The sequence below is a fragment of the Plectrocnemia conspersa genome, unplaced genomic scaffold (genome assembly GCF_051122295.1).
Source record: "Plectrocnemia conspersa isolate PC_06_02 unplaced genomic scaffold, ASM5112229v1 ptg000006l, whole genome shotgun sequence".
NCBI lineage: Eukaryota > Metazoa > Arthropoda > Insecta > Trichoptera > Polycentropodidae > Plectrocnemia > Plectrocnemia conspersa.
In genome coordinates this window covers 24,303,160-24,329,578 of record NW_028277170.1, presented here as the reverse complement: position 1 = coordinate 24,329,578, position 26,419 = coordinate 24,303,160, and the positions used below count along the sequence as shown (strand labels likewise).

The 26,419-nt window shown below is 32.7% G+C and overlaps 2 protein-coding genes across 4 annotated transcripts in view; both read left to right on the top strand.

Moving 5' to 3' along the window:
• Nucleotides 1-562: 562 nt before the first annotated feature.
• On the top strand, nucleotides 563-5,100 carry LOC148234587 (uncharacterized). 2 transcript variants are annotated; one of them, XM_088188330.1, is made up of 4 exons: nucleotides 563-1,040; nucleotides 1,121-1,327; nucleotides 1,426-3,085; nucleotides 3,178-5,100. In XM_088188330.1, the coding sequence occupies exons 2-3, from the start codon at nucleotides 1,276-1,278 to the stop codon at nucleotides 1,746-1,748; spliced, it is 375 nt and encodes a 124-aa protein (XP_088044456.1). In that variant the 5' UTR covers nucleotides 563-1,040; nucleotides 1,121-1,275; the 3' UTR covers nucleotides 1,749-3,085; nucleotides 3,178-5,100. The 2 variants fall into 2 exon arrangements, with proteins under 2 accessions (XP_088044456.1, XP_088044457.1); XM_088188331.1 differs by lacking the exon at nucleotides 3,178-5,100 and having other exon boundaries at nucleotides 1,426-1,686.
• Nucleotides 5,101-19,407: 14,307 nt separating this feature from the next.
• Nucleotides 19,408-26,419, top strand: part of LOC148234585 (discoidin domain-containing receptor 2-like) — a 374,653-nt gene continuing 367,641 nt past the window's right edge. For both annotated transcript variants that reach the window (XM_088187968.1, XM_088187967.1), the window contains exon 1: nucleotides 19,408-19,663. The gene's annotated coding sequence lies outside the window, so the exon portion shown is untranslated. The remainder of the gene's footprint in view (nucleotides 19,664-26,419) is intronic.

The following is a 26,419-nucleotide window of genomic DNA, read 5'->3' as shown; positions in this document are numbered from 1 at the left end:
ATCGTATTTCAAGTATAAGTTCCTTTAGAGCTGATAGAAGTGCTACAAAATGTAATATAAAGCTGGTAGAATTATTTATAAAAATTAATTCTTATTTCTGCCACGTTTACGGACGTACTATCATCGTAAATGCAATTGCGTACCAAAGATGATTTTAGTGTCTAGCAAAAAACAATATAATAATTGTGAATAAATGCAATTGCGTATAAGAACTAATCGAGTGTTAACAAAAAGTGATGTAATACTAATAGATTTATTTAAAAAAATATTTTATGATTTCTGCCACGTTTGCGGGCGCTATCTGAACTTAAGTAGTAGTTTGAGATCATCATACTAATGTATTTCAAGTATAAGTTCCTTTAGAGGCAATAGAAGTGTTGCAAAATATAATATAAAGCTGATATAATTATTTATAAAAATTAATTCTGATTTCTTCCATGTTCACGGACGCACTAACAATTGGATAATGACGCCGCATTACCGCTACCCCCTCCAACGCGCGGAGTAGGAACACGTTTGACGCATCCGACTGCGAATATAAAGAGGCGCTAAAACCGCAATCGGCACACTCGGCTCTACAGCACCTCTCGGGGAGCAGTAGAGCCGAGTGTCCTGGGACGCATCTTCGCTGCCTTCTACATCGCTGCCACCTTCGAGCTCGGACTTCTCTTCTCGCCTCCTGCCTCGGCGACCACTTCAAGGAAACGTGCTCGAGAACCAGCCTGATAGCTTCTAGAAGAATCAAGCGACGCAAACGAAGATCGGCCGATTTCATCCACTCGCCGTTTACATGAAGATTTCGTCAACGGAGACATCACTTACGACCGAGAACTGATTGAATTTTCATCACATAATCGCGCTGGGACCAACATGCCTCGGCGAACACTTCAAGGAAACGTGCTCGAGAACCAAGACTGATTGCTTCTAGAAGAATCAAGCGACGCAAACGAAGATCGGCCGATTTAGTCAACGGAGACAGCACTTACGATCGAGAATTGATTGAATTTTCATCGCATAATCGCGCTGGATCCAACCATCAGGTGACTACAATTTTTTTAATCTTTTAAGTTTAAATTTAACTTAATCTTTGACATTGACTAACTCTATTTTTTTATTTCAGACAAACTTACGACATGTACGAAGCTCACAAAACTACATCTACGTGACTCTGCCATCGACACAATCACTCTGACAACAAAGACACTCGCGCTTCGACTTTCTACTGCAACATCAGGACTAGGACTCCGTTGAACTTATCAGAAATAAAGTCACTAGATGACTTTCGGAGTCTCATATGCCATCAAGCCGCAAAGAAAGCAACCATCAGGTAACAATAATTTTGTTTTAAATCGTTAAAATTTAAATTTTCATTAATCTTCGACATGAAGATTGAAAGACCGGACTAACCCTACTTTTTCATTTCAGACAAACTTACAACATATGAACGACGCTCACAAAACTACATCAACGTTGACTCTACCACTCGACACAATCACTCTGACGACAAAGACACTCGCGCTTCGACTTTCTGCTGCAACATCTCACGGCAACTGTCACAACGCTACAACAACTGCCCCGACGCGACAGCAAGCGAAAAAAGAAAACACTTAATATTAATATCAAACCTTCAAACAGACAAAGAAGAAGCTTCCACATCAGAGTCAGAGGAAGAGAAAAAGAAACGAGCCACGCAGTTCACCCGACCACACCAACTCCGAACTCGACCCAGCCTCATCAGCAAACATTGACCACATGAAAACAGATGACTTTAGCCTAGTCAAAGAGAAGAATCGACCAGCACCTGAAAAGCTTCTTTTCAAAAATTCTGGGGAAGCCACATCAGTAAAGATATCAACCAAGGGCGGAAATAGCGTCAATCTCTTACGCCGGAGCAAGCGATGGTGCAACCACAGGATCGACCGCTGCGCAAAGAGAGGCAATTCCGGTGCAGAATGGATCGATCGCAGGGCTTGCACCGGCACCACCAAAGCTGGAGCGCGTCGAGTCCTAAGTGTCTGGTCTCGGATGCCTAGACATAGAAAATTGACTGAGGTACTTCTTCTACTGTTTCAACCGATGAAGGCCTTCAGCAGAGAATAAATGGCGATCCCAGCTTCCACAGCAAAGCAGCTTAGACTCGCGTTCTGGAATGCTAATGACCTCCAAAACAAAAAATTCGAAATGGGAATATTTGCGAAACGTCATGCACTGGACAAAGTGCTTGTGAGCAAAACCCACCTCCGGGCCGGTTATGTCCTACACATCGCCCTGCGCAAGAACTTTCAGGGACAATACGCCATGGAAAATCTCCACGAACTATCCTCGGGCCACAACCTTTTCTTGCAGCTGCTGTACCTTTTGGACGGCCCAGCGAAATCAACTACGAGACTACGCACGGACCGGGGCAACTCTACAAATCTTTCGAGAAAACAATCTCAGTCCCAGCCGGATTTCGAAATACCGATAATCTCGATTTTGCCGTGGATCGCTTCACGAGGAAGATAATATATTTTTTAGAAACAAATTCGAAGCCGATCGACCCAACCGCAGAACCGCCAACTCCCTTCGAGTTCAGACAATTTTTCCGAAAAAAAAACCGTTTCGGAAGGCACTGGAAGAGACTGGACAACTCCTCGGATAAACGGGAACTAAACCGACTCGACAGAGAGCCGAAGGCAAAATACTAGCTGAACTCAGGAATGAACATCGTTATTCATTCCCGCTTTTTGCTAGTCTCTTTGTTCATACCGATGAAATTGTGATTTTATCGACGAAAAAAAATTCCAATCCGATGCTTGCCAAGACCCTTCGGACCAAATGGACCTCGATACCACTCAGCAAAAGTTCAGATGGCATATCATCTGTCACGCTTGAAGAAAAAGTGGAGGCTTTAGCGGACAGATTGAAAGACATATTCAAGCCAACAAACAGTTATACAGATAACGAAAAGATTGCCAAATTGACTACTGATACGCGAAAAGCCCTACAAGCACCTGCAATGGACGAGCTGAAGCAATAGAACACCACCGAATTGAGAGCATACATAGCGCGAACAAAAATCATCAAAGCCTCAGGGCCCGATCAGGTACTGGAGAGGGCGCTGAAGTTCCTTCCGAACAACGGCGTCCTTGTTATATATATCATTAATGCCATACTAAAACTAAAACTTTTTCACAGATCTGGATGGAGGAGCGAGTGTTCGTAAATCCGTATTCGCAAATGAAAAACAGGAGACACCAAAACGTCCGACTACTCTTCTCCGTCGTAGAAAAGATCTGCTCGTTGAATCCAGACTCCGCGACTGTGCAGCACGGGAAAGGAAAAAATCAGGCCCCGAGGCTTTCTTGACTTTTATTCGCGCTATGTAAGCTTTCAATTCGGTGGTTTTATTTTGGTCCAGCTCGTCCATTACGAGTGCTAGTATGACTTTTCGCGTGTCGGTTGTCAGTTTGGCAATCTAATCGGTATCTGTATTACTGTCTGTTGGATTGAATCTGTCTTTCAATACGTCCGCTAAAGGCTCCACTTTATCTTCAGGTGTGACAGCTGATGTGCCGTATGGACTTTTGAAGGGCGGTATCGAGGCTCCTTTGGTCCGAGGGCTCTTGACAAGCTTCCGATTGGAATGTTTTTTCGGCGATAGGGTCGCAATTTCATCGGTATGAACCAGGAGACTAGCGGAAAGCGAGAATGGACATCGATGTTCATTCTTGAGTTGAGCTAGTTTTTTGCCTTTGTCTCTCTGTCGATTCGGTTGAGTTCCCGTTGATACGAGGATTTGTCCAGACGCTTCCGCTGTCTTCCGAAACTGTTTTTCTTTCGGAAAAATTATCTGATCTCGAGGGGAGTTAGCGGTTCTGCGGTTGTGTCGATCGGCTTCAAATTTGTCTCTAAAGATTCTATTATTTCTCTCGTGAAGCGAACCACGGCAAAACCGAGACTGTTGGTATTACGCAATCCGACTGGCGCTGAGATTGTGCTCTCGAAAGATTTGTAGAGTCTGTCCCGGTCCGTGCGTAGTGTGGTAGGGGATTGCGCTGTGCCGTTTAAAAGGTGCAGCAGCAGCAAGAAAAGGAGGTGGTCCGAGGACAGTTCGTGGAAATTTCCATGGCGTATTATCCTTGAAAGTTCTTAAACAGGGAGATGTGTAGGACATAACCGACCCGGGGGTCGGTTTCGTTCACAAGCACTATGTTCAGTGCGTGGTGCTTCGCAAATATTTCTAGGTCGAATTTTTTGTTTTTGGGGTTATTAGCATTTAAGAACGTTAATCTAAGCTGCTTTGCTGTTGAAGCTGGGGCTGCCATTTATTATTTGTTGAAGGCCTTCATCGGTTGGAACAGTAGAGGAGTACCTCATCCAATTTTCCTATGTCTAGGCTTCCAAGACCACACACTTAGGACTCTGCGCGCTCAGGCTTCGGTGGTGCCAGTGCAAGCCCAGCGATCGATCCAATCTGCGACGTAATTGCCTCCCTTTGCGCAATGATCGATCCTGTGGTTGCACCATTGGTTGCACCGGCGTAGGGGATTGCCGACCTTACTGCCCTTGGTTGGTATCTCTACGGATGTGGCTTCCTCAGAGCTTTTGAACTCAATCTTTTCAGGTGCTGGTCATTTCTTTCCTTTGACTAGGCTACAATCCTCTGTTTCCATGTTGTCAATGTTGGGCCGGATTCAGAGCTTCTGCCGTTGTCGGGGTTAGTGTGAACGCGCGGACTGATTGGCTCGTTTATTTTTATCTTTCTTCAGGTTTCTCTACCTCTGATTCTGATATGGAGGTTTCTTCTTCTTGTTCTGAAATTTGAAGTTTTTTTTCGCTTGCTGCTGCGTCGGGCAGCTTTTCGATTTTTTGTTGATTTTATTTTGCTGGTTCTCTAGTGACATTTTATCTCACTGTTTAGATTAAGGTCGCCGGGGCAGTTAAATGTTCCGTATTTAAGTATTGTCTATGTTATTTAGGAATAAGTAAAAATGACCCCATTGAATCAATATTCTGTTCTAAAACAATGTGGGTAATAAAAGCATGTAATGAAAAAAACTATTTTTGGATTGTAAAATTATTATAACGGCAATTGTGTATTTTTTTTATTAAAAATGTAAAAGTTTCAATAAAATGTATTTGATTTCTGAAATGTACCGTTTTATTATACACTATAATGTCCCGTATGCGAATTCCCAAAACACACGCGTTAGAGCGCCACAGTGACGTCACGATGACGTTTCACGCCGGCGCCTAAATCAGTTCCACAAATAATCACAAGCATCGCTTTATACGCCGCTGCGATCGCGGGATCAATTAGTCATAGATTGGATGATGCTGGACAATTACAAGATATACCGAAATGAGAGCAAATCAATACAATAGTTCTACAGTAAAAGTCGGCGCGAGTGGCAGCGAGGCGCCTCCAAGACGCTAGAAAGAGACAAGTGAATGCTAGAAAGAGATGCGAGATGTGAAGTTGACATGGCGCCCTAATGCATGCTTTATGGGAATGCGCGTCCCGTATTCGTATATCCGGAATCTGGTCACCCTATCTTACCTCTCACTCACGCGAGCGTTGAGAATGCATATTGCATTGCAAGGGAGTTAATCTCAACAACTTTTGTTTTATAGTTATATTTTTAACTGAAATATGTTTGTAAGGACTGTGCGAGAAATAAAAAGGATATAAGTCAATGAATTATTTTTATTTTCCTTTTAAACAGAGATTTCTCTCACTGTCATCCAATTCAAGTTCAAACTACACGATTTTTTTATAGCTGGTGTAAGATATTTTTTAAGATCTTCTGTTCTATTATTATCACAGATTCAAAAATGACGCGCGACTGTAAAGATGCGACCAATATAAATCCCGATAAGCAATTCACTGCGCAAAACTAGCCAACCCATCCGCGCTGCATTCGGCTTTAGCCGCTCCCTAAATGATAAAAATATTTAATTTTTAGAATCGTAGAATCCGCAAAAGCTTGTCCGGAATATTCATATGTATGGTTATTTTCTTATGCATAAGTATGAATGATGTTGCTATTGACCCTAAGCAAGAATATACCGAAAAGGTTTCCTTTCGTCATCTGCGAAGACTTTATAACTAGAATTTGACTCTCGGGGTCCGCTTTGCCCTTTATGCCGCTATGTGCGCAAATTACATTATTTAGGTGCAAACTAAGGCCCGCCGAAGGCATAAGTATTAATGAAGACCGCAGGACAACAGGCGTGTTGGGGTAATAAACTATAGTCATTGCTTACGTCGTGTTTATAATTAAAAGGATCCTCGCCTGGGACGATATTCGCAACTTTCCATCTAGGGTCATCTAATATTCAATTGCAGGGGTCGAAAACGACGCGAATTTCGCCGCTTTCGTAGGTGTTATTTGTAACTTTCAACGCTGACGAATTGGATTGAATTTTTTATGTGAAGCGCCTTTGCCGGCTACAAAGAAAGTTATATTTCCAAATAGAATCTCTACTTCTTTACAATGTATGTGAAAACATGATTTAAAACGTTTTCTTGGGAAATTTAAATTGTAATAATTGCGAAGAGATAGCAATAAGATATTGCTCTGTTGTAATGGTTTATTAAGATGTTAATGGCATTAAAATACACATTGAGCAACGATTAATTATTTTTAATGTTAATTAGGTAGTTATTATACTCAAGGTTTACCACTAATTAATATGCAAATAATTGAAAAAACTATATTTATTATCAATATCAATATCATGTTGCAAAAGCTCGAATCGTAAACTTTTAAAATTACGCAAGTGTATTTTTTATCACTTTGAAGATAGATCCCGTCTGAATACTAATGCGCTGAAAGGGCGTGATGATCCATAAAAATCGGCTTATCGATTCAATTAACCCACGAGCCGCCCCTGCGACGGCGATTGATTGATGAACGTCGACTTTGGCTCTCCAACTTCATTAGTTGCCACACTCAAAAGTGGCAACCGGCAGCCAATGATTAATAGTCTGTAGACTCGAGTCAACCAGTGTCAAGATAATTCACAGCATACGTCCATTGCAGTTTCCATATTTGCGAACTGATGAATCTTGGCAAATTTAAAATGGTGTACAATATGCTATATATTAATATGTCACCTGTCGAATTCGACTTACTTTGTAGCAGTAACATACTACGATTATATAATAATATAGACCAAGGGTCGGAAAACTACTTTTGGATTAGATTTAAAATTTAAATAATGGAACGACCGTATGTGGTGCTCTTATTGCTTCGCATTCATTGTGCGCCGTCTTAAGTGCTCATTAAAATAATTAATAATTTATCAAATATTTATTAATTTATCAGAAAAATGCAGATAGTGCTTCGAATATAAATATCAATAATATGAATTTTGACTCAGATCTAATTTAAGTTAATGTATACTGTAAAATCATTAGTAAAAATAACCGAATGCTTAGCTTGCGTTGATGTTTTATATACTAAATGAATATTACCAACACTGGTATTTGCACAAAAATTTTCTTTGGTACTACCGGTATTACAAAAGAAAATACCGGTTGAAAACGTTACCTCCATGCAAAATGACGATGCAAATATTGCTTAAAAGCAAAAGTGTATTTTGTGTCATTGAGGTAAGATGTCAAAGAAGAAGAATATTATCCCGTTTAGTCCAAATATCGGCCCACCCTATCTATGTATAAAATCGCACTGGCCGATATTTCAGCGCAAATTAAAAATATATAATTTAACATGTTTGATATTTGTGTATTTTACATATGCGCAAAGTGTAATGCAAAGCAAACGTTAGATATGTCATGCAACAGATAAATGACTACGTCTTTATATACTTTATAGTAGGGATGGCTGGCGAAGTGAAAACAAAAAGTATTGCTTTCTATTATTTGTACATTTTTACCTATATTCAGACATATATTTACCTACACGCTTCACGAAATATGCTTCACTAAGCATTAGTGCTAAATATTAGCAAAGTCGCAATTTTATTTAAATAAAAATATAACATAATTACATATTAAATGAGGAACATATAAACCAAATTTTGACCAACAGGAGAGCGCAGAAGTGAAAAATCCACGCCAAAAGCAATAAAATCGCGCCGTCGCCATCGCTGCGGGAACGCTTGTTATCGAGCGCCGACACGGTTTTATTGCTTTTGACATGAATTTTTGCTTTCTGAGAAGTAATACTTGTTTTTTTGCTTTTCTATTAACCAAAATACAGATTAAATATACTTTGATCGGTCCAATCCATATTAATATCGGTATCATATTTTTAAAATAATGTAATATCGATATGCAAACAAACTGTCAAGCAATATGTGAGATGCAGTGTCTGTATTTATTCTTCCGCTTATTTCGCACTAAGAGATAAGTTGGCTTAGTTTGTATTTTTGACTTGATCTAATAAAAGTTTAAGCATTAATATAGCATAATATGATTCCTAAAATATACATCAAAACCAATATAAGAGTGCAAAAAACTTCTCAGAAGTCAAAAATCCACATCAAAAGCAATAAAATCGTGCTTTCGTAGTCGTAGTAGAAACGCTCGCTTATCTAGCGTTTATTTTTGAACTTTTTATCATAATATAATGACTTCTTATAAGTAAGAATTGAATAAGGAACATCTAAACCTAATTTTGACGAATAGGAGAGCGCAAAAAACAATTATCACTTCTCAGAAGTCAAAAATCCACGCCAAAAGCAATAAAATCGTGCCGTCGCCGTTGCAGTGGGAACGCTCGTTACCGAGCGTTCCCACGATTTTATTGCTTTTGACGTGAATTTTTGACTTCTGAGAAGTGATAATTATTTTTGCGCCCTCCTATTGACCAAAATTCGGTTTGAATATACTTTGAACAGCTCTTTTATATTAGAAGTCAATAGTAATTATCATATTTTTAAAACACAGTGTAAGAAGTGCAGACTAACTATAGAGCTAAATGCGAGATGCAACTGTCTGTACTTCTTCAGCTTATTTTCAAACTAAAAGATGAGTTGGGTTAGTTTCTATTTTTGATATTTATAGTTTTAGAACTTTCATTAGGATAGGTTTGGGTTTGAACTGCAACTGTCAAATTGAGCTTCATAGACATTTTAAATCAGTTAAATTATAATTTCGCTAGTAGAAGTATATGGCTAATAATTTTACTAGCAGCTGACAGATAAAATATATTTTTACTGATAAAAATATATATCTATGTGTAAACGTATTCCGATATGATTTCACTCAAATGATATATTTTTTAAAATATTTCCGGGAAGGCGGGGGGGGGGGGGAAATTGGGCAGTCAGTGATCGTTTTTTTATTTATTAATATTTTGCTTTCATTAAAATTCATGATCTGGCCAAATTTAAGAGCATCCCATCCCTTAAATACCGTCATGGATTTTGGATTATGTTTTATAACATTTTATTCACGTTGAAAGAAAAAAATTAAAAAAGGAGTTTAATTGTTTTTCACAAATGAATTGATTAGAAAAAAATAATAAAAATGTAAATAACACTATTACAAAAGAAGTTAATCTGTGTCTAAAAATATACATAAATACTAAACTTTTAGCACTCCATAAATATATTTGTTTGTAGTTTTATTAAAATTTATTGCTTCACAATAAAAAATATTATTCAAAGAAATGAACGACAAATACGGCATTGATTATTTTTTTCAACGGAAGAAACCTTCGTTTAGCAACTTACTAATTAATTAAGCGTACTAACAATACACAGAAAGAACATATACAAAAGTCCACTGATTGATGTAAAGAAACGTTTTATTGAATGAATGAAAAAGGAACGTATCAATTAAATTTCACCATATTCCAATTATAGCTGTACTTTTAATTATTTCACAATAAAATCTGTTTTCTATTATGGTACAAAATACTTTATTCATCTTTAAAAAAACGATGGATACATATGTATGTCCTATTTATTTTTTCTGTTTCTCCAGCCCCACAACAAGAGACCTGCCAAACGCGAGAGGGTCGGACGGGTTTGTCCCTTTGGCTCTGTTTGTAAGGTGTGAGTTTCTTTTGATATATGCCTGTTTGAGTAAGTCAAGTGTAACATTTTAATAGGCGCCGTCTGTTTCAGCCACATGTCGTTGGGTTAGGCTCTCTCATTAGCGGATATATTACGTTTAATGATAGCTTACACAACGTCGCCTAGATAAGTCGATAAGCATATACTGAATCATCTAAGAACAGTGTTGTGTGCATATAATAATAAATAAACATATACATGAAAACAAGCATCATACTTTCTCACGAGCATTTGATTATGTGGCATAATCAACGTGCAAAAAATGCAACACATTACGTATATGACTAAAATGTGTTCTATTTTAATGTATTATCCCACACGAATTGAACCAAAAACCTATAGAACAGACGAACAGCCTTTGCCAGAGAAGAGTTGACAAGTGCTCTAGTTTTAGACTTTACAGGCAAGAACAGTGGACGCAACCGAAAGCTATACCTTCCGGAGCCCACACTTGGAGCTGCGAAAGCACCGATGGGTTGTCCAATGATCTTGAAACAAAGTTAGAACAAAACATAAAAACATCCTCAGCCTTCTGAGAAGTGATTGACTAAAATTCGGTTTAAATATACTTATTTTTTATTTATATGGAATTATTATTCATACAGATGGACGCATACATTATCTCTTTACAGAAGACTTAAAAATATCCCTCAAAAAGTCGTCTAACAAGTCTGGTAAACAAAAGTGCTGGAATTGTTCGGTTTTTAACATGGCTCTCGTTGTTTGTCTAGCTTAGCCCAAGAGTTACAAAATTGTACCACACAGCCAAATCTGAACAGAGAGACTATATAACGACTATAATTTAAAAAAATTTTAGCAGCATAAATGCAACTACCAACGGAAATTATTTTCGAAACTGTTGGAAAAACTTAAATCAATTAAATAATATGTATTTATTATTTATAAAATCATGTCAATCTATTTCTGATATTATAATTCATTAAACAGTAACGAGTTATTACCAAAAAATATATTAGATCTTTCAACAACGAATGATTTGAAAACATATGATTGCGAAATTAGAAATGGCGGTGAATCTGTGTGGACTGACAGTGGTTTTACAAATATAAGCAGATAAAAGATCAAAATTCTTTTGAAGTTTTATTTGAATTTTACTTCTATCATTTTTTATCAAAACGAATAAATCGTAAGATATTCTTGAACATAATTTTGCTCAAAAAAATTTGCTCGCAATTTTTTACTCGATAAATATGAAAGTTTATTGCTTCGTATGCCTCACATGCATACGACTCTAAGTCATCAATAAAAATGTGCTATTTACTACAGCTTTTATATAATATCTATTCTTGCAAATCATGGTATGTCTTTAAAAATATATAATTAATATATTTTTGATTTTTATTATTTTTTTCCCATTTTTTCCATTTGCAATGAAATATATTTTACTAATTTATATTAAACATATTTTTTAGCGACACAACGTATCAGCCATTTTGAGTAAAACATATTTATAAACCTATTTCTAATATTAAAATCATAACATATGAAAATACAGCAGAAAAAAATATAGTACAAATTTTAAAGACCAGTCATTTTGACTGGTCCAGTCGTTTTAGTGTTAAAAATGCACATTATGTTCATTGTTATCCATACTAATTAAATATATTATGAGACATGGTTCTGAATCTACTAAATCTGCGAGATTATTTTTCGATGATCTATTGGAAATAGCAGCATTTTTTTAAAATCTCTGCAGAGATTGGCAATATGTTAATTCATTATTAAAGCAAAGAAAACTTTATGAAACGATTTGATAAATTACAGTTTTTAAAGCCCCACTAATAAAACTTTTTACGTATAATAAAATATTAAATATTTATATTTTGACTGGAAATGTTTCATAAAGTTATATACCGCATGTTGAAATATTGTACAAGCAAATGCAATCGAGAAATGTCGATGCTTATAGAATTCAGAAAGCATTGAATGAATTTTATAACGTTTTATAAAATTAGAAATCAGTAATTCAACGTTTTATGAATCTGTAAGCATATGTACAATTATGAGAGTAAAGAAGCAATGGACCGTAATTTCAAAGAAGCATAACAAAGCTTTGCATACACAAATCATTTAGTAACTACTATTTTATCAGGAAAATTTTGGGAATCACCACAACTTTTTGCCAATTCTTAACCCTTTGGGTAGTGAGTAAATTTATTAGGAGTAGGGATTCCAATCCCGGGCCAAAATTTTGATCCCGGGATTTCGGTATTGCAATTAGTCGATCCCGGGATCCCGGGACCAGTCCCGGGATAATTTTCATGCTATTTTATCGATAAAAATAATTTAAAATGAATAATACAATAAATTTTTACATCTGTTTTTTATAACGTACAATGTATAAAGTACGTATAATTTTAGTCTTGGACTTAAAATAGAAAATAATATAATAAAAATAAAAAAGGGAAGGTCTTATATATTTATTTGAAAAGAAAAAATGAACTTTTGACAATGTATGCACATAGGTATGTACATTCATACACAATTAATTGAAAACATTATTTTGAATAAAATTCACGAAGTAACATCAAAGCATCAAGTGTTTTATCATTTAGCCTTGATCTGATTTTGGTTCCTAAGCAGCCTGCTGCTGAAAAAGCACGTTCAGACTCACAGCCTCAAAGATTCACAGATGACACGTGCAACTCGCGCAAGTTTGTACACGAAATATAACGATGTTGTCAATAATAATTCGATTGTGCTTGATAAATCAACCAATCCGAAAAATTCGGGATTATGTTTTATAATCCCGGGACTCATCGGGTATTGAAAATCGTTCGGGATCCCGGGATCTCGGGATTCGGGATCCCGGGATTGGAATCCCTAATTAGGAGTGATTTAATTTTTTTTTACTATTATTTAATATTATATTCATAGTAAATAATAATAAAAAGTCAGTGATTCTATTAGTTATATTGCTTTGATTTATTTTAGTACTCTTTTGTGTTAGTGTGTTTTAATAATTTATTTTACATATTTATTATTTGTGGATTTTTTTTATATCAATACAAAGGCTTTCATTATCTTTTATAAACATTATATAAAATATTTTTGGTATTATATTGTTGCTATTATTTTGTATAGAAGTAATTTACAAAAATTAAAATTTAAAAAAACATATAAAAATAATATTTTTTATTTAATATTTATTCAGCTATATATATGCAATTAGATTACAATTATATTGTATGTAAATATATCTGGGGTACCTCAAAACAGTGAAAGATCAACCGCCGTACATGTACGGCGATACTTCTCAAAGGGTTAAAATAAAATAAATGTATAATTCAAATTTAGTTCACAAGAAATAAGAATTTCAAATATATTATAAACGCAAAGAATTTCATTGTTTTAATTGATTGATTTCATTATTAATTTTTTTTCCTAAATAAATTTTATGAAGCGTATTTTCTGAACCAATGAAACTAATAAAAATATTAGTTATAATTCTTATGACCATTGCAAAACCTAAAAGATGCTTTTTTAGTATTTTTTAATAAATAATATAAATAATATGAATAAGCTTAATTTCAGAAAAAAATAATAACGAAAGGGTAATTAAAAAATATTGCCCATTCAAATTAAAAAATGTTAGAGACGATATTTGGGAAAGAAGGAAGGAGAGGGGGTCATCCTCTCTATTGAATTATCCTAGAAAAATGCATAGCATTGAATAAAATATTAAAAAAACGATTATTGAATCGCCAAATTTTGCCCCCCCCTATACTCTGAAATAACGTCCCAGATATTAAACCAAATATCCCTTGGAGAAAATCTACTCCAAAAATATTTTTAAAAATATGTCATTTCAGTGAAATCATATCAAAATACATTTTCACCGGTAGTTATGTATTTTTTCCAGTAAAAATATAATTTATCTGGCAGATACTAATAAAATCATATGATTTTAATTTTTCGGTACGTAGTAATATATAAATTTAAATTCTTATTATTATTTATTTACATGCGATGATACTTTCACTAGTAGATAAATATATATTTTTAATAGCAAAAATATAATTTAAGTGTTAGGAACAATCGAAATTATATGCTGCTTTAAAATGTCTATTAAACTCAATCTGACAGTTGTGAAACATACATCTGCTGTTCAAACCCAAACCCAAGCCACTCTAATTAACTCAATATAGTTTTAAAACTTTCATTAGGGTAAGTTCAAAATAAAAACTAAGCTAATTCAACTTTCAGGGAAAAAATAAGCGGAAGAATAAGTACAGACAGACGGCGCATCTCGCATATTGATCTATGGTTTGTCTGCACTATTACACTATGTTTTAAAAATATGATAGCTAACCTTACAAGTATTACAAAGGAGATGGTTAAAGTGTATTAAAACCAAATTTTGGTCAATAGGAGAGCGCAAAAACAATTATCACTTCTCAGAAGTAAAAAATTCACGTCAAAAGCAATAAAATTGTGTCGGCGCCGTCGCAGTGGGAACGCTCGGTAACGAGCGTTCCCACTGCAACGACGACGGCATGATTTTATTGCTTTTGACGTGAATTTTTGACTTCTGAGAAGCGATAATTGTTTTTTGCGCTCTCATATTGGTCAAAATTTGGTTTATATGTTCCAAATTAAATTTGTAATATTATTATAAGAGCAACTGCGACGGCGACGGCACGATTTTATTGCTTTTGACGTGAATTTTTGCCTTCTGAGAAATGTTTTTTTGCGCTCATTTAATGAAATACTATGAATTTTAATGAAATTTAAATAATAAAAAATGACCACTAAATGGGCAACTTTGCCCTCTCCCCATGGAAAAGCTAATATGAAGAAATGGAATTTGTTAATATTTTTTTTTAAATAAAATATTTATTTTAATTTTCGACATTGAAAGTCGATATTTTTTCTATTCAATTATAACATTGATAATAAACATATCTTAACTTTTAAATTAGACATTGGTTAATAATCATAACTTTTGTATAATTAATACAGAAATAAGTAATAGTATATTATCTATTTCTGTAACATAATATTATTATAAATAACTATACAAGTATAAAAAAGCAGAGAAATCCAATCAAGGTTTACAATATTCTTTCACTCGATTATTTAAATATACCACGGTCATTAAAAAAAGGTATTTCTATATCAACAACCAGAAGATTTTGTGGACGCTGCAGCTATTCTTGCGTGTCAAAATATCTGCAGAAATCAGTACTTGTTAAAAATGTGGAGAATTGACACAGATTCTCTTGGATTAATTTATGCAATTGCAGATTAAAATAAATTTGTCGATTCATACCCAAACGCGGAAAGATGAAGAATGCATTCGAAGATTGCTTTCTCGGCGAGTGTATTGCTTAAATTAATCATAACGAACGCTTTTGGCGCTCGTCCAAAGTCTGGCCGGAAACTCTCGGTCGAGTGAAATATTGTAAGTTTTAGCGCATTACATATTTAACGAATCCACACATCGTTCGATGTCGCTAAACTCCTTAAGAGGGTCACATTGCTAATGCAATGATCAAAACAAACATACTACAAATATGCTAATAACGCCCTTTTTGGCAAGCATTGCCAAAGGATGGATGAGTCAAGCCAGATTTTTTTTATGATATATTACACGTAAGGATATGTCTAACGTTCTAGCGAAAATCTGAATAAAAAATATTCACCTTAAAGCAATAAAAATACTGTTCTACAAAATTAGGTCTAATATTTTTTTGTGATTGTTGGTGAGCACTGTTCTAAACCATAATTATATTTTAAGCATAATTTTTATTTGAGTTTGACCAAGATTTTATATACACATAGTTTTAACCAGAAACACTTAAAAAATATAATGTTATTTCTGCCATATTCACAGACGCCTTAATAATTGAAAATTAATTTATTGTACTAGTGCTAAAAAAATCAACTCGACTAGAGATACTCTGAATTTATCCAAAATAAATTTATTCTATTATTAAATTATTTGTATATCATATAACAAAATATTTTATTCCCATAGTGTATTTATATTAGCAAATTTTACGATAAAATTACATCGATGCCGCAATATTATTGAATACAATTTGCCCTTACGAGAAAAGCAAATTTGTTTTTGTTCGTAAGTATCAAAATTTAAGCTCATTTTCATTATTTACCTTCGACCTTTTTGTGGTTTATTACCATCCCCTTTTCCCGAGTCCGACATTAGTCTGAGTGCCTGTGGGGATGCATAGCTTAATTTACCTCAAAAACATTCGTTAAACACAAATACCTTTTTCAATGCCGCACCCTTTGGATAAATTCGGACTTGAAATGGTCATTGGTAAACTTTGCATTTTGTATTATATAAATATCTACGTTATGGCCGAAGGGGATAATTGGCGAACGACCTCATTGTCTGGTGATTCTCTTTAATGACGTTATTTAGCATAATGCCCGCGTATTATAATATCAGATTTACAATTAACGTTGTAATTCTTGCAATTGTCTTTAATTCTAATTATGTCTTATTTAAAGGTAATCACATTCATTTGTAATAAAATAATCACTCTTTAAAACGTATTTTTTTAATTGAAGGTGTGCTTCTCAAAGCAAAATTTGCCTAACGAAGGCTTGGCACAAAACACATTCCAGAATGAATTGTGTTCATTGTTTAGCACCCAACTTTTAATCATGATTTGGTTAGTAATTTTTGGGAAAGGAATAGGCGGTCTTTACATAGTTGAGAAGACGATGTGTATTGAAGACACGCCATATATCACAACTCGAAGAATGGTTTCCTCCTGATGATGCTCCTTCTCAAAAAGCTAAGAGCATCACGGCTTTTTTTACTAAACTTATCTGAAATATAAAAATATGAAACACTAAAATTGCAATAACCACTAAAAGGGAGCTAATTTATAAATTGAATCATAATTCGAACCTTCAAGAATCAATTAAAAAGGTCTTAACTTCATTATGGAGTTTTTTTATTTTAAAATAAATTTTAATAACTCTCACTATTAAACTATGTTTTTCCAATAATGCTATTAAAAATAAGAAGATCTGTCTAAAAAATATAAGATTTAAAGCAATTATGAAAAAAATCAGAATTTTTCTTGGATCTAATAATATGGACAGGCACTGTATGTTAAGTATTTATATTTTTTCACTTCAATTATTATGTAACGATAAAAGAATGATTGGATATTCAATAAATATTGAAGATGAATGTCTTGGTATTTATGTATAATTTTAAAAATATTTTACTATACTATTTTATTAATTATTTAATAAGAAAAATAATTTCTACATATATTTAATACTAAAATTAAAAAAAATAGTTAAATATAATAAATTAATACGGCCAGGGGAATATTGTGGGGAGGGGTAAATTTGTTTTTAATATTTCTAGTACAATCCGTAAAAATAAAATATAGTGGGTTCAATGGAATAAAGAAAAACCTGTGTGAGTCAATTAAGAAATAATGATTTTTGTTAATATTATGTTTTATATAATATAATGATTGTAAAGTGAATTACTGATCATTTTTTTGTATATATATATATATATATATATATATATATATATATATATATATATATATATTTATATAGAAAAACATAATATAATTAAGGTAAAAAATATTGTTTCATTTTATCTTAGGAAAATAAAAAATCCCTTACATTTTAATTATTTATTTACACCGTTGTAAATTAATTGAAGTAAAAAGCTATATATATATCAGAAGCTAAAAATATTTATAACTTAAAACATATGCGGCACGCGGGAACAGTCAAGAGATACTGACGTAACCGCCCAACGCTCCTTGGTACACAAATGGTTAGTTTTTTTTATGTATATTTTGATTATTTTTTTAGCGTATAAGCAATTAGAGAGAGTGTATTCAGCTCGCTATAACAAAAAATATTACCACTTCTTCTATCTAAATACAAGTGGCCCTCGACAATTCGCTACTTCGCACATTTAAAAAAAACATTTTTTATAAATTTAATTTTTTTTTAAAAATTTTTTTAAACATGAGTGAGAAACGGAAAAACTTCAGTGTTAATACGACCAGAAATAAAGTAAAGACTCATAAACTTCACACGATTCGAGACAAAGATGGAAATTATTAGACGTCCTGATAGCGATGAACCTATTACTTCAATCGGACCTTCGTATGATACAAACAGGTCTATGATATGTTCATTTTGCAAAATAAAAATATGATTAAGGAATACGTTCAAAATTGTGGATTTACAGATATATTTCCACAATTTTAAAAAATATGTTTCCAAAAAAACACGGCAAAAAAACATGGATGAAATGGAAAACTCTTTGTCATCATGGATCGATGACCAACATCAAAAAAATGTCCCTCTGAGTATTTCAATTATTCAAGCAAAAGCTTTTAGTTTGTCAAAGATTGGAAGGATAGATTAAAAAAAAGATTTTAACACGGGTTTTCAAACAAGTAACGGTAGGTTTTACAATTTTAAAATGAGGTATTCTTTTCATAATAATAAATTTACTGGAGAATCAGCTGATGCGGATAAAGATGCTGCAAAAGAATTTATTTCCTAATTATCCAAAATTATTGAAGATGGAGAATATTCCTTTAGTCAAATATTTAATTTAGATGAGACAGGTTTATTTTGGAAAACTCTTTAACAATGAAAAATATGAATGAAGTCTTCACGCACCTTGACAATTTTTTAAATATTATGGAAGATTGTGATCCCAATGGAAAACGCATATCTCAAGTGCGTAGGGCGATTAATAAAGACATAGCATGTTATAAAATACTATATGAAGAAAAGAAAAAGAATAGTGGAAAACAGCTAGCTCTTGATAACTTTTCAAAGGAAACACCCGCAAACCCCACTTAAACATGTCTCTTAAACGCCTCTTAAACATCTTATATTTACTTGATAAATAAATATTTTAAAAACACATTTTTACTTCCCTCTACTTTCGAACATTCAACATTCGCACACATTTTCAGGAACCAATTATGTGCGAAAGTCGAGGGCCGCCTGTACAACTTAAGAATACATTTTATATTTGTGGCAAATTTATATAATATTATACTGAAATCTGCCGGTGTGGTTAATGCAAGTATTACATAGCATAGGAGCCAGTACGCTACCCTGTGGGAGGCAATTTATTTATAGTAGCCAATATTTTACTTGCTTTGTAGTGGGATCTGAAGTATATAATCTTTCAGTATAATCGACATCATCTCAGTGAGTTGTTCCGCTGAATAGAACGCACGCTGGATTTAACCCTCTGTTGCGCTGCTATTCTCCCTTTTTCAAGGTGAGCGCGCGCAACAAATTGCCGAAGCTTTCAGAGTTGTCCGCTCGGTGGCGCTACTGTTCACCTCCGGATGGCAAACATTTTACTGGCTCAGTGTCGTTCCTTCGCCCGAGGTGGAACTACGTTCGTGTGCGCTTCAATCGGCGCAACTTCGAAGTACGAAGTCGAGTTGTTTCGACGCGCGAATATTCAGATAAATTTTAATCGAAAGCAAAAAAAAAACGATTAATGGTGTCGAGTGTTTTATTTTGTTATGTATATATATATAACAAATAGTGAAAAATAATTGTGTTTATGATTTGGTTCTATTTTTTTGTAAGAAGACTGAAAAAGTTCCAGATATAAAAGGTTTGTTTCTATCCGTTGTTAACTAATAGAATATAAGACCGAATCATGCTTAAAAAATACAAGCCAATGTTAGCTGATTTTTGTCAGTTAAAGTCAGCTGAAGATAGACATGCGGTTTGTCACATGTCAATAATATTATACTCATATTTCGGATCTTGAAATACCTGAGCAAATAATTATTAGATCTTATAAAAAAAATTAAAATCTGGTATATAAATAATACAAATTATGATAACTTGCAGATTTATGATTGTTAATAAGGATTTCAATGCATTAAATGCAATATGAGTTTGCTTATGAGACCTACGTCAAATAATACTAAATTTATTTCTGTAAATCTAATTCAATAAAAATTCTAAGACTATAGATTAAAAAACTATAGATTATAGAATTGTAGCAACTTTTAAAAAAGGCATTTTAAATTCTTTGCGTAGATCAAAATATTGTATTGATTTTTAATATGATGTATTGAAAATGATAATAAAAATATTAAGCAATTAGTAAAGTACTAGTTTTAGATTCGCTACCGTCGGTAATTGAATCAAAGACTTTCTTTTCAACAGTGAAATATAATTGTACTGTTAATCGAATCGTTTTAAACTGATTAATATTGGTATGTAAAATAAAGTGTAAATTTCAATTTTTTTATACACGATCTAGAAAAAGGAACAAACGTTAAATTTTCCGGTAATTTTGCAATTAAAAAATTATATATCACTATTCCCGTATTAAGAATTATTTCTAAAAACGTATATATTTTGATTTACAGCATAAATTATAATTTTGCAATAATTTGTACAACTATAATCGCGCATTATTATTATATTATAAAATTTAGATCTAAAAATATGTGCTATATGCATTCAAAATAATCGTTTAATTGCAAATTTTTAGTATAGTATAAATCATTGTTTTTATTATTCTGAAATAGAATGAGTTTAATATGTTACTTTATTCATTTAATTGCGATAGAAAGCTTTAAAATATGTATTTTATCAGATTTTAATTTATATGTGCATATATAAATAAAACGTTTGCTTAAAAATGATGCATAAATTAACAAACATATTTTTCATATTTACAACTGTACAATATTAATGGAAGTGAAAATAAACACATGCTAATTTTAATAAATGAATAGAATCGATATTGATCAATTATAATGTTTCAATAATGAATGAAAGTTTACAATAAACTAATTCAATTGTATGAAATGGATTTATAGAGACAAAAACTTCCTATTCTTTGATCGTAATATTTCAATGATGTATCAGTTTTTTTCTAAGGTCTAAGATGAACTAACTCAATTTTAGTAAATAGATTTGTAAAGACATACTCTTCCTATTCTTTGGATCCTGTGATTTATTACAATTGGATTTAAGCTCCTTCTTATATAATTTACTATTTAGTAATATTTTATTTTATATTTAATAAAATCTGAAAAAGATATTTTATATACATAAAACATAAAAAAAAACGTATTGTTGCACAGCTAAAAAGTACAAAAGCGCGAATTTATGAGCGTTTAGCCCAAAACACTGACATTCAATAATTCAATATAAAAGTCTATAGTGTTTTTTAGGATTAAAAGATGATTTAATAAATATTTTGTGAATGTCATTTATTGCAATCATTTGATTTTTAAGCGAATCAAAAATCGCGTCACAAAGAGTTAAATTATTAGTTTCCAAATTTCCAAAAAAAAATTATTACAAATTAAACAGTTAAAAAATTCGTGAAAATTATTTAATGTGATTCCTGAGCGTGTCTGCTTTTGCAGATTTCAGCGATATTAAATTTCGCATTTTTTAGTATTTATATTGGATATTGTCTAAAAACCGAGCTCACAAAAATATGAAGTTAAAAACTGTAACAAGATTATCTGTGCTATTATGGAGAGAGCTAAGTATTCGTCTTGGACAAAAATCCAAAATTCCTTTAGAGTTATTTCAGAGAATTTTATTTTTAGAGTACGATTCGTCGACAAGGTAACCAATTGATCTTAATGGTACAAAAATTCACAACTCGATGTATAAATTGTGGCAAAGGGATTTCGTATCCAGTCATAATTTTCTATATTTTGGGAAGTAGAAAAATTTACTATAATATTATAGCGGAAGTAATTTCCTCAGCAGTGATATCATTAAGCGAAAAAACTATTTTTATTGTAGTAAGAGATTTTTTCAATGAGTTACTTTTTCCTCGAAAAGATGTAAATTTATCTGTAGATCTCAAAAAAAAATTCAGCAACCTCAGGAGAGATAATTATTTATTTATTGTACACTTTTTTACATAGCGCAAATAATGAGTTTTAGTAACGCTTAACACTTAAAGCGCCGGAATCCGATTAGCACACTTTTATGAAACTCGATCTTTAACATACTCTTACTGACATTTTTGAATATTTTAGGGCAACAAAAGGAATTTATTATATTTTAGATAGTATGTTCTTTAAACAGATGTCATTATTATGACCAATACTTATATATTATCCTAAATCGATTTATATACATGTCACAGCCGACATATTTTAGAATAATCACACATGTGATGTTCATATTCTGAAGTCTCATTTTATGCCTTATGGCATTTCGCAAAAGCTGACAATTGATTATTTACGAACGAAAAGTTCTCATTGATGTTGTATTTGGGTGTCCATATTAATTTTTATAATTATCAGTAGCGTAGTTTTAGTAATATGACAAATTAAAAATTGCGATTATTTAGCGCTTTATTCGATCAATTGTACGTGTTTTTTTTCACGCAAAACTGCGGCACATTATGTGTTAAAATAATATATAATATATAATTCGTGTTAAAATTCATTATTATTTTAATATAAAACAGTTACTTGCTGCTTTAAATTATGTGATCGTATTAGGTTTGCAACAATATTACAAAGCGGTCGAATAGATTAAAAACCAAATTATTAAATAAATTATTATCTCCTGAGGATGCTGAATAACATATTCAATCAATCAGTGGCATCAATCAGATTGTAAAACGATTGTAAAAATTAAATATTTTTATTATTTATTAATTTTCTTAATTTATGTAATTGTAAAACGTAATCACTCAGAAAATCGGCTATAGACAACCATAATGCAGCTGCAGCCTCGCAGTGGGAACTGACGGCTTCCGATACTAAATTAATAAAATATAATTATAAATATAATGCTAAATTGCATTAATAGTGTGATTGTAAAAAATGAACTAAAATATATTTTAACGAAAGTGATAATGAAATTAATTTTTACAATACCGGCGCACTGTGGGGTATTTGCCCGATCTGGGCGGCCAAATTTATTTTTCTACTTTTGTTGATTCCTTAAGTGCTCCTAGTCAAACATATAATATTATAAGTGTTAAAAAATATATTATAGAAAAAAAACTTTTTTAAAAATAAAAACTTTTTTAAAAAAAAAAACTTTTTTTTTTATTTTTCATGAAATAATTCATGCAATTTTATTTTAATTAGTACTTTAAGGATTTCTTAATTTGTAGGCCAGACGAAGAGGAATTCCGTGTTGAACGGTCGCGCGAATTTCGCCGCGGCAAGTGTTAAAAATGAAAAATAAATTGTATATGTCACAAAGTTTGATATTTGCTGTCTTTTTAACAAGAAAAAGTATTTTACTAGTGTTTTATCATACTCAGTATCGTATTCATTTTAAAATATGTGTATATTTGGTGATTCTAAACAATTTTTTTTTTATTTTATTAGTACGCGATCCACAATTTGAGGTTTACTGATTTTACCATGGTGATCATATTATTAAAAAATCACAATCATTATAAAACTGTATTTTAAATTAGACGTTAACACGTCACCTAATTATAAGGTTATAATAGTTTAAAACGTTTAGGTCCTAACTTTCGCGACTAAGCCCCGTCCCATTTTTAAGAATAATGGTATGCAATGTGTTAAAAACCGCAAAAATCCGCAGCCAATTTTACATGTATCATAAAGAAAAAGACCTAAGCTTTATACTGTATATAAATCTACATTAAAAAGTGGTGGGAAATATAACTAATAAACTCAAAATTAGAAAAAAATAATAATTGTCCAATGTACGAGTATGCAATCGACGCCGAAAAACGATGCGTGCACTCGAAGGGATGACCGATCGTGGGGGCGCTAGCGTTATGCAAGGAGTGGGGGAATTGTTGATTATTATGCGCAAAATTATCTGCTTTACAGAGCAACTTTTTTTTTTACCTGCGCTTAAATGTTCAAAATCGACTTTTGGCCGCCCAGATCGAGCAAATACCCCACCGTGCGGCGACAAGTGCTTCTGTAAAAAGATCATTTTCTACAATGAAAAGAATAAATACGTTCACTGTAAATCGTTAAAGTGAGAATAGATTGTCAGCTCTCGCATTAATATCAATCAAAAAAACTTTTGTAAGAAGGTGAATTTTTTAGAAAATTCGTGATCATGGTTGGAGCATCACAGCCGAAATATATAAATAAAGTAAGGGAAAATCATAAAATAAAAAAATATGAATATATTTATATATACATGTATATTTAAATACAATATATATATATATCATAGGCACACATACATATAAGCATGATTAAGCCCATCCTTGCGTTATCTCTTTATACACATAGGTGTAGTATTATAATAAGTACTGTTTTTAACAAGCGAGGCACTAATCCGATAAATTAAATTCATCGTCCGCAGTTCCGGCGACGCATGGTCACCGCGGTCGAAAAGTACATATGTACATACATATATATGTATGTAAATAATATATCCCACGATTTTTATGGTCCGTGCAGTTTGGCGGTTTGTTTGGTTTTTCGCGTTATCTCCACCAGACATTATGAAACGTGTCAAAGCATTAAACACCAAACTAATTTACATGCGGGGATCGTATGTCCGTATGTGTGTGCCAAAGTGAGGGGGGCAAAAAGTGAGAAAAAGTGAATATGTTGCGGGAGCACGAAGTGCGTCATGAACGGCATATAAAAAATAATTAATAGTTTTAGGGTGCGAAATTACCGAGTTTGCTCGGATTTATGATTATAAAAAAATAAACTGCGCAGCGAGATATTTGGCACAGAGAGCATACAAGTTTGTATATCCTAAATACTATACATGTAAAAAAATCTTGATACTCGAGTGTGATTTATCAAGAAAAAACGATTATTAGTTAGCCGTATAAAACTCACTGTTTTATGGTAATGGTTCAAAATTCCTCGCGTACATATACATAAACATGGCGCCCTTTACCGTCAAAGGTTAATGCATATACTTATTCCTTTAGTCTTTATTATGTACGTAACGCATCGTTGTTTTAATATTTTATGTTCCGGTAACATCTTTTCCTCACTTTGTTGCCTCACTTTATCGACTGTTAAATCATTATTCTCAGATACTTAAGCGACAACTGTGAATTCCACAATTCAATTGGGATAAATTATTTTAAATGTATCGATTTCATATTCATTTTATTATACAGCAATATTTTAATACGCACATTGTTGATTCAATTCTATACTCGTAAGTTAAAATAAATTTTAAAGTACAATCAAGTCAACAATAATTTGCAATCAAATTTTAACACAAACGGAGCCGTGTCAAAAAGCTACAATCTGTTCCTTTGAATAATAATGTTAATTGTGAATGTACTATATAGAAAGTGGGTGCTTTTAAAAGCAATTTATTATATATATAAAAAGGGCTAAAGGAACTTATATCAGAAATACATTAGTACACCTACATCTCAAACAAATGTAGTTAGTTCAGATTCATTATTTGAGGTCGGTTTTTATTTTTTTTGTAAATATATTTTTACTATGATTTTTTCTACAGTTGGGCCTCTCAAGGAGAACGGGAATTTGTCTCCTTGTATAAAAGCCATAAACCAGAAAATCTTACTTGCATTAATGTTTTAAAATATTTTATAAATGAGAATTTTGTGAGAAAAAACTGAATATATTGTACTTTCGTATCGTTATATTATAATTATAGCACATTAAACTAGGTTGTTCCGAAATTAACGACCGATTATTATGTGGGAATTATTTCTCGCAATGTATCGCTGCGATTATTATTTATTTCAACGAATAAGACGTATTTCGTTTTATGTTGTTATTTTTCTCCGCTCGAATGAAATTTGTCTTGTATGCAAAACGCAAAGGGTCTAAAAGACGGAACCCTAATTGCTAATATTCGTTGGGCATTATAGTTTACTCCGTGTATTCATGGCTTTATGTACGTTTTGAGTAAAAATATGGAAAGCCTTTGTGATTGAAAGGGGATTTGCGCAAAAGAGAAGATCTGCGAAGCGTGTTTTCCTTCTACATATATATATACAGATATATTCTATCCCAAGAGATACCGGCGTATAAATGCGTTCCGGAAAGCCAAGATTTTTGCGATAGATTTTTTTTTATATTCAGAAGGTCCTCGCAAACGTCAATGTGTATGTAAAAGGTCTTTCATGAACGTATGGTTAGGCAAAAAATATATAATAATATAATAACACACAATAAAAAGCGATTCTTGGAACGAAATTAAACGTATCTATTGACGATGTTTTTATCTATTATGCAAGTTCAAAATATAGTATTTTCCTCAACAGATTGCATCTGTTTTATTAAGAATATACTTTTTTTCAGGTGTATTGCATCTTGAAAACTCTGATTTCCACTAATTTACTATTCTATTTTTTGCACTAGAAAATACAGACCTTCCGCAATTATAATTAGGTGCAATCTGATTTCTTAAAGGAGTTTAAAAT

Bases quoted from the DNA above. Each gene is read 5' to 3' on its own strand.
- LOC148234587 (XM_088188330.1), top strand. From the start codon at position 1,276: ATGACTTTCGGAGTCTCATATGCCATCAAGCCGCAAAGAAAGCAACCA. The intron at 1,328-1,425 runs GTAACAATAATT...TTTTCATTTCAG, and splicing joins GCAAAGAAAGCAACCATCAG to ACAAACTTACAACATATGAA.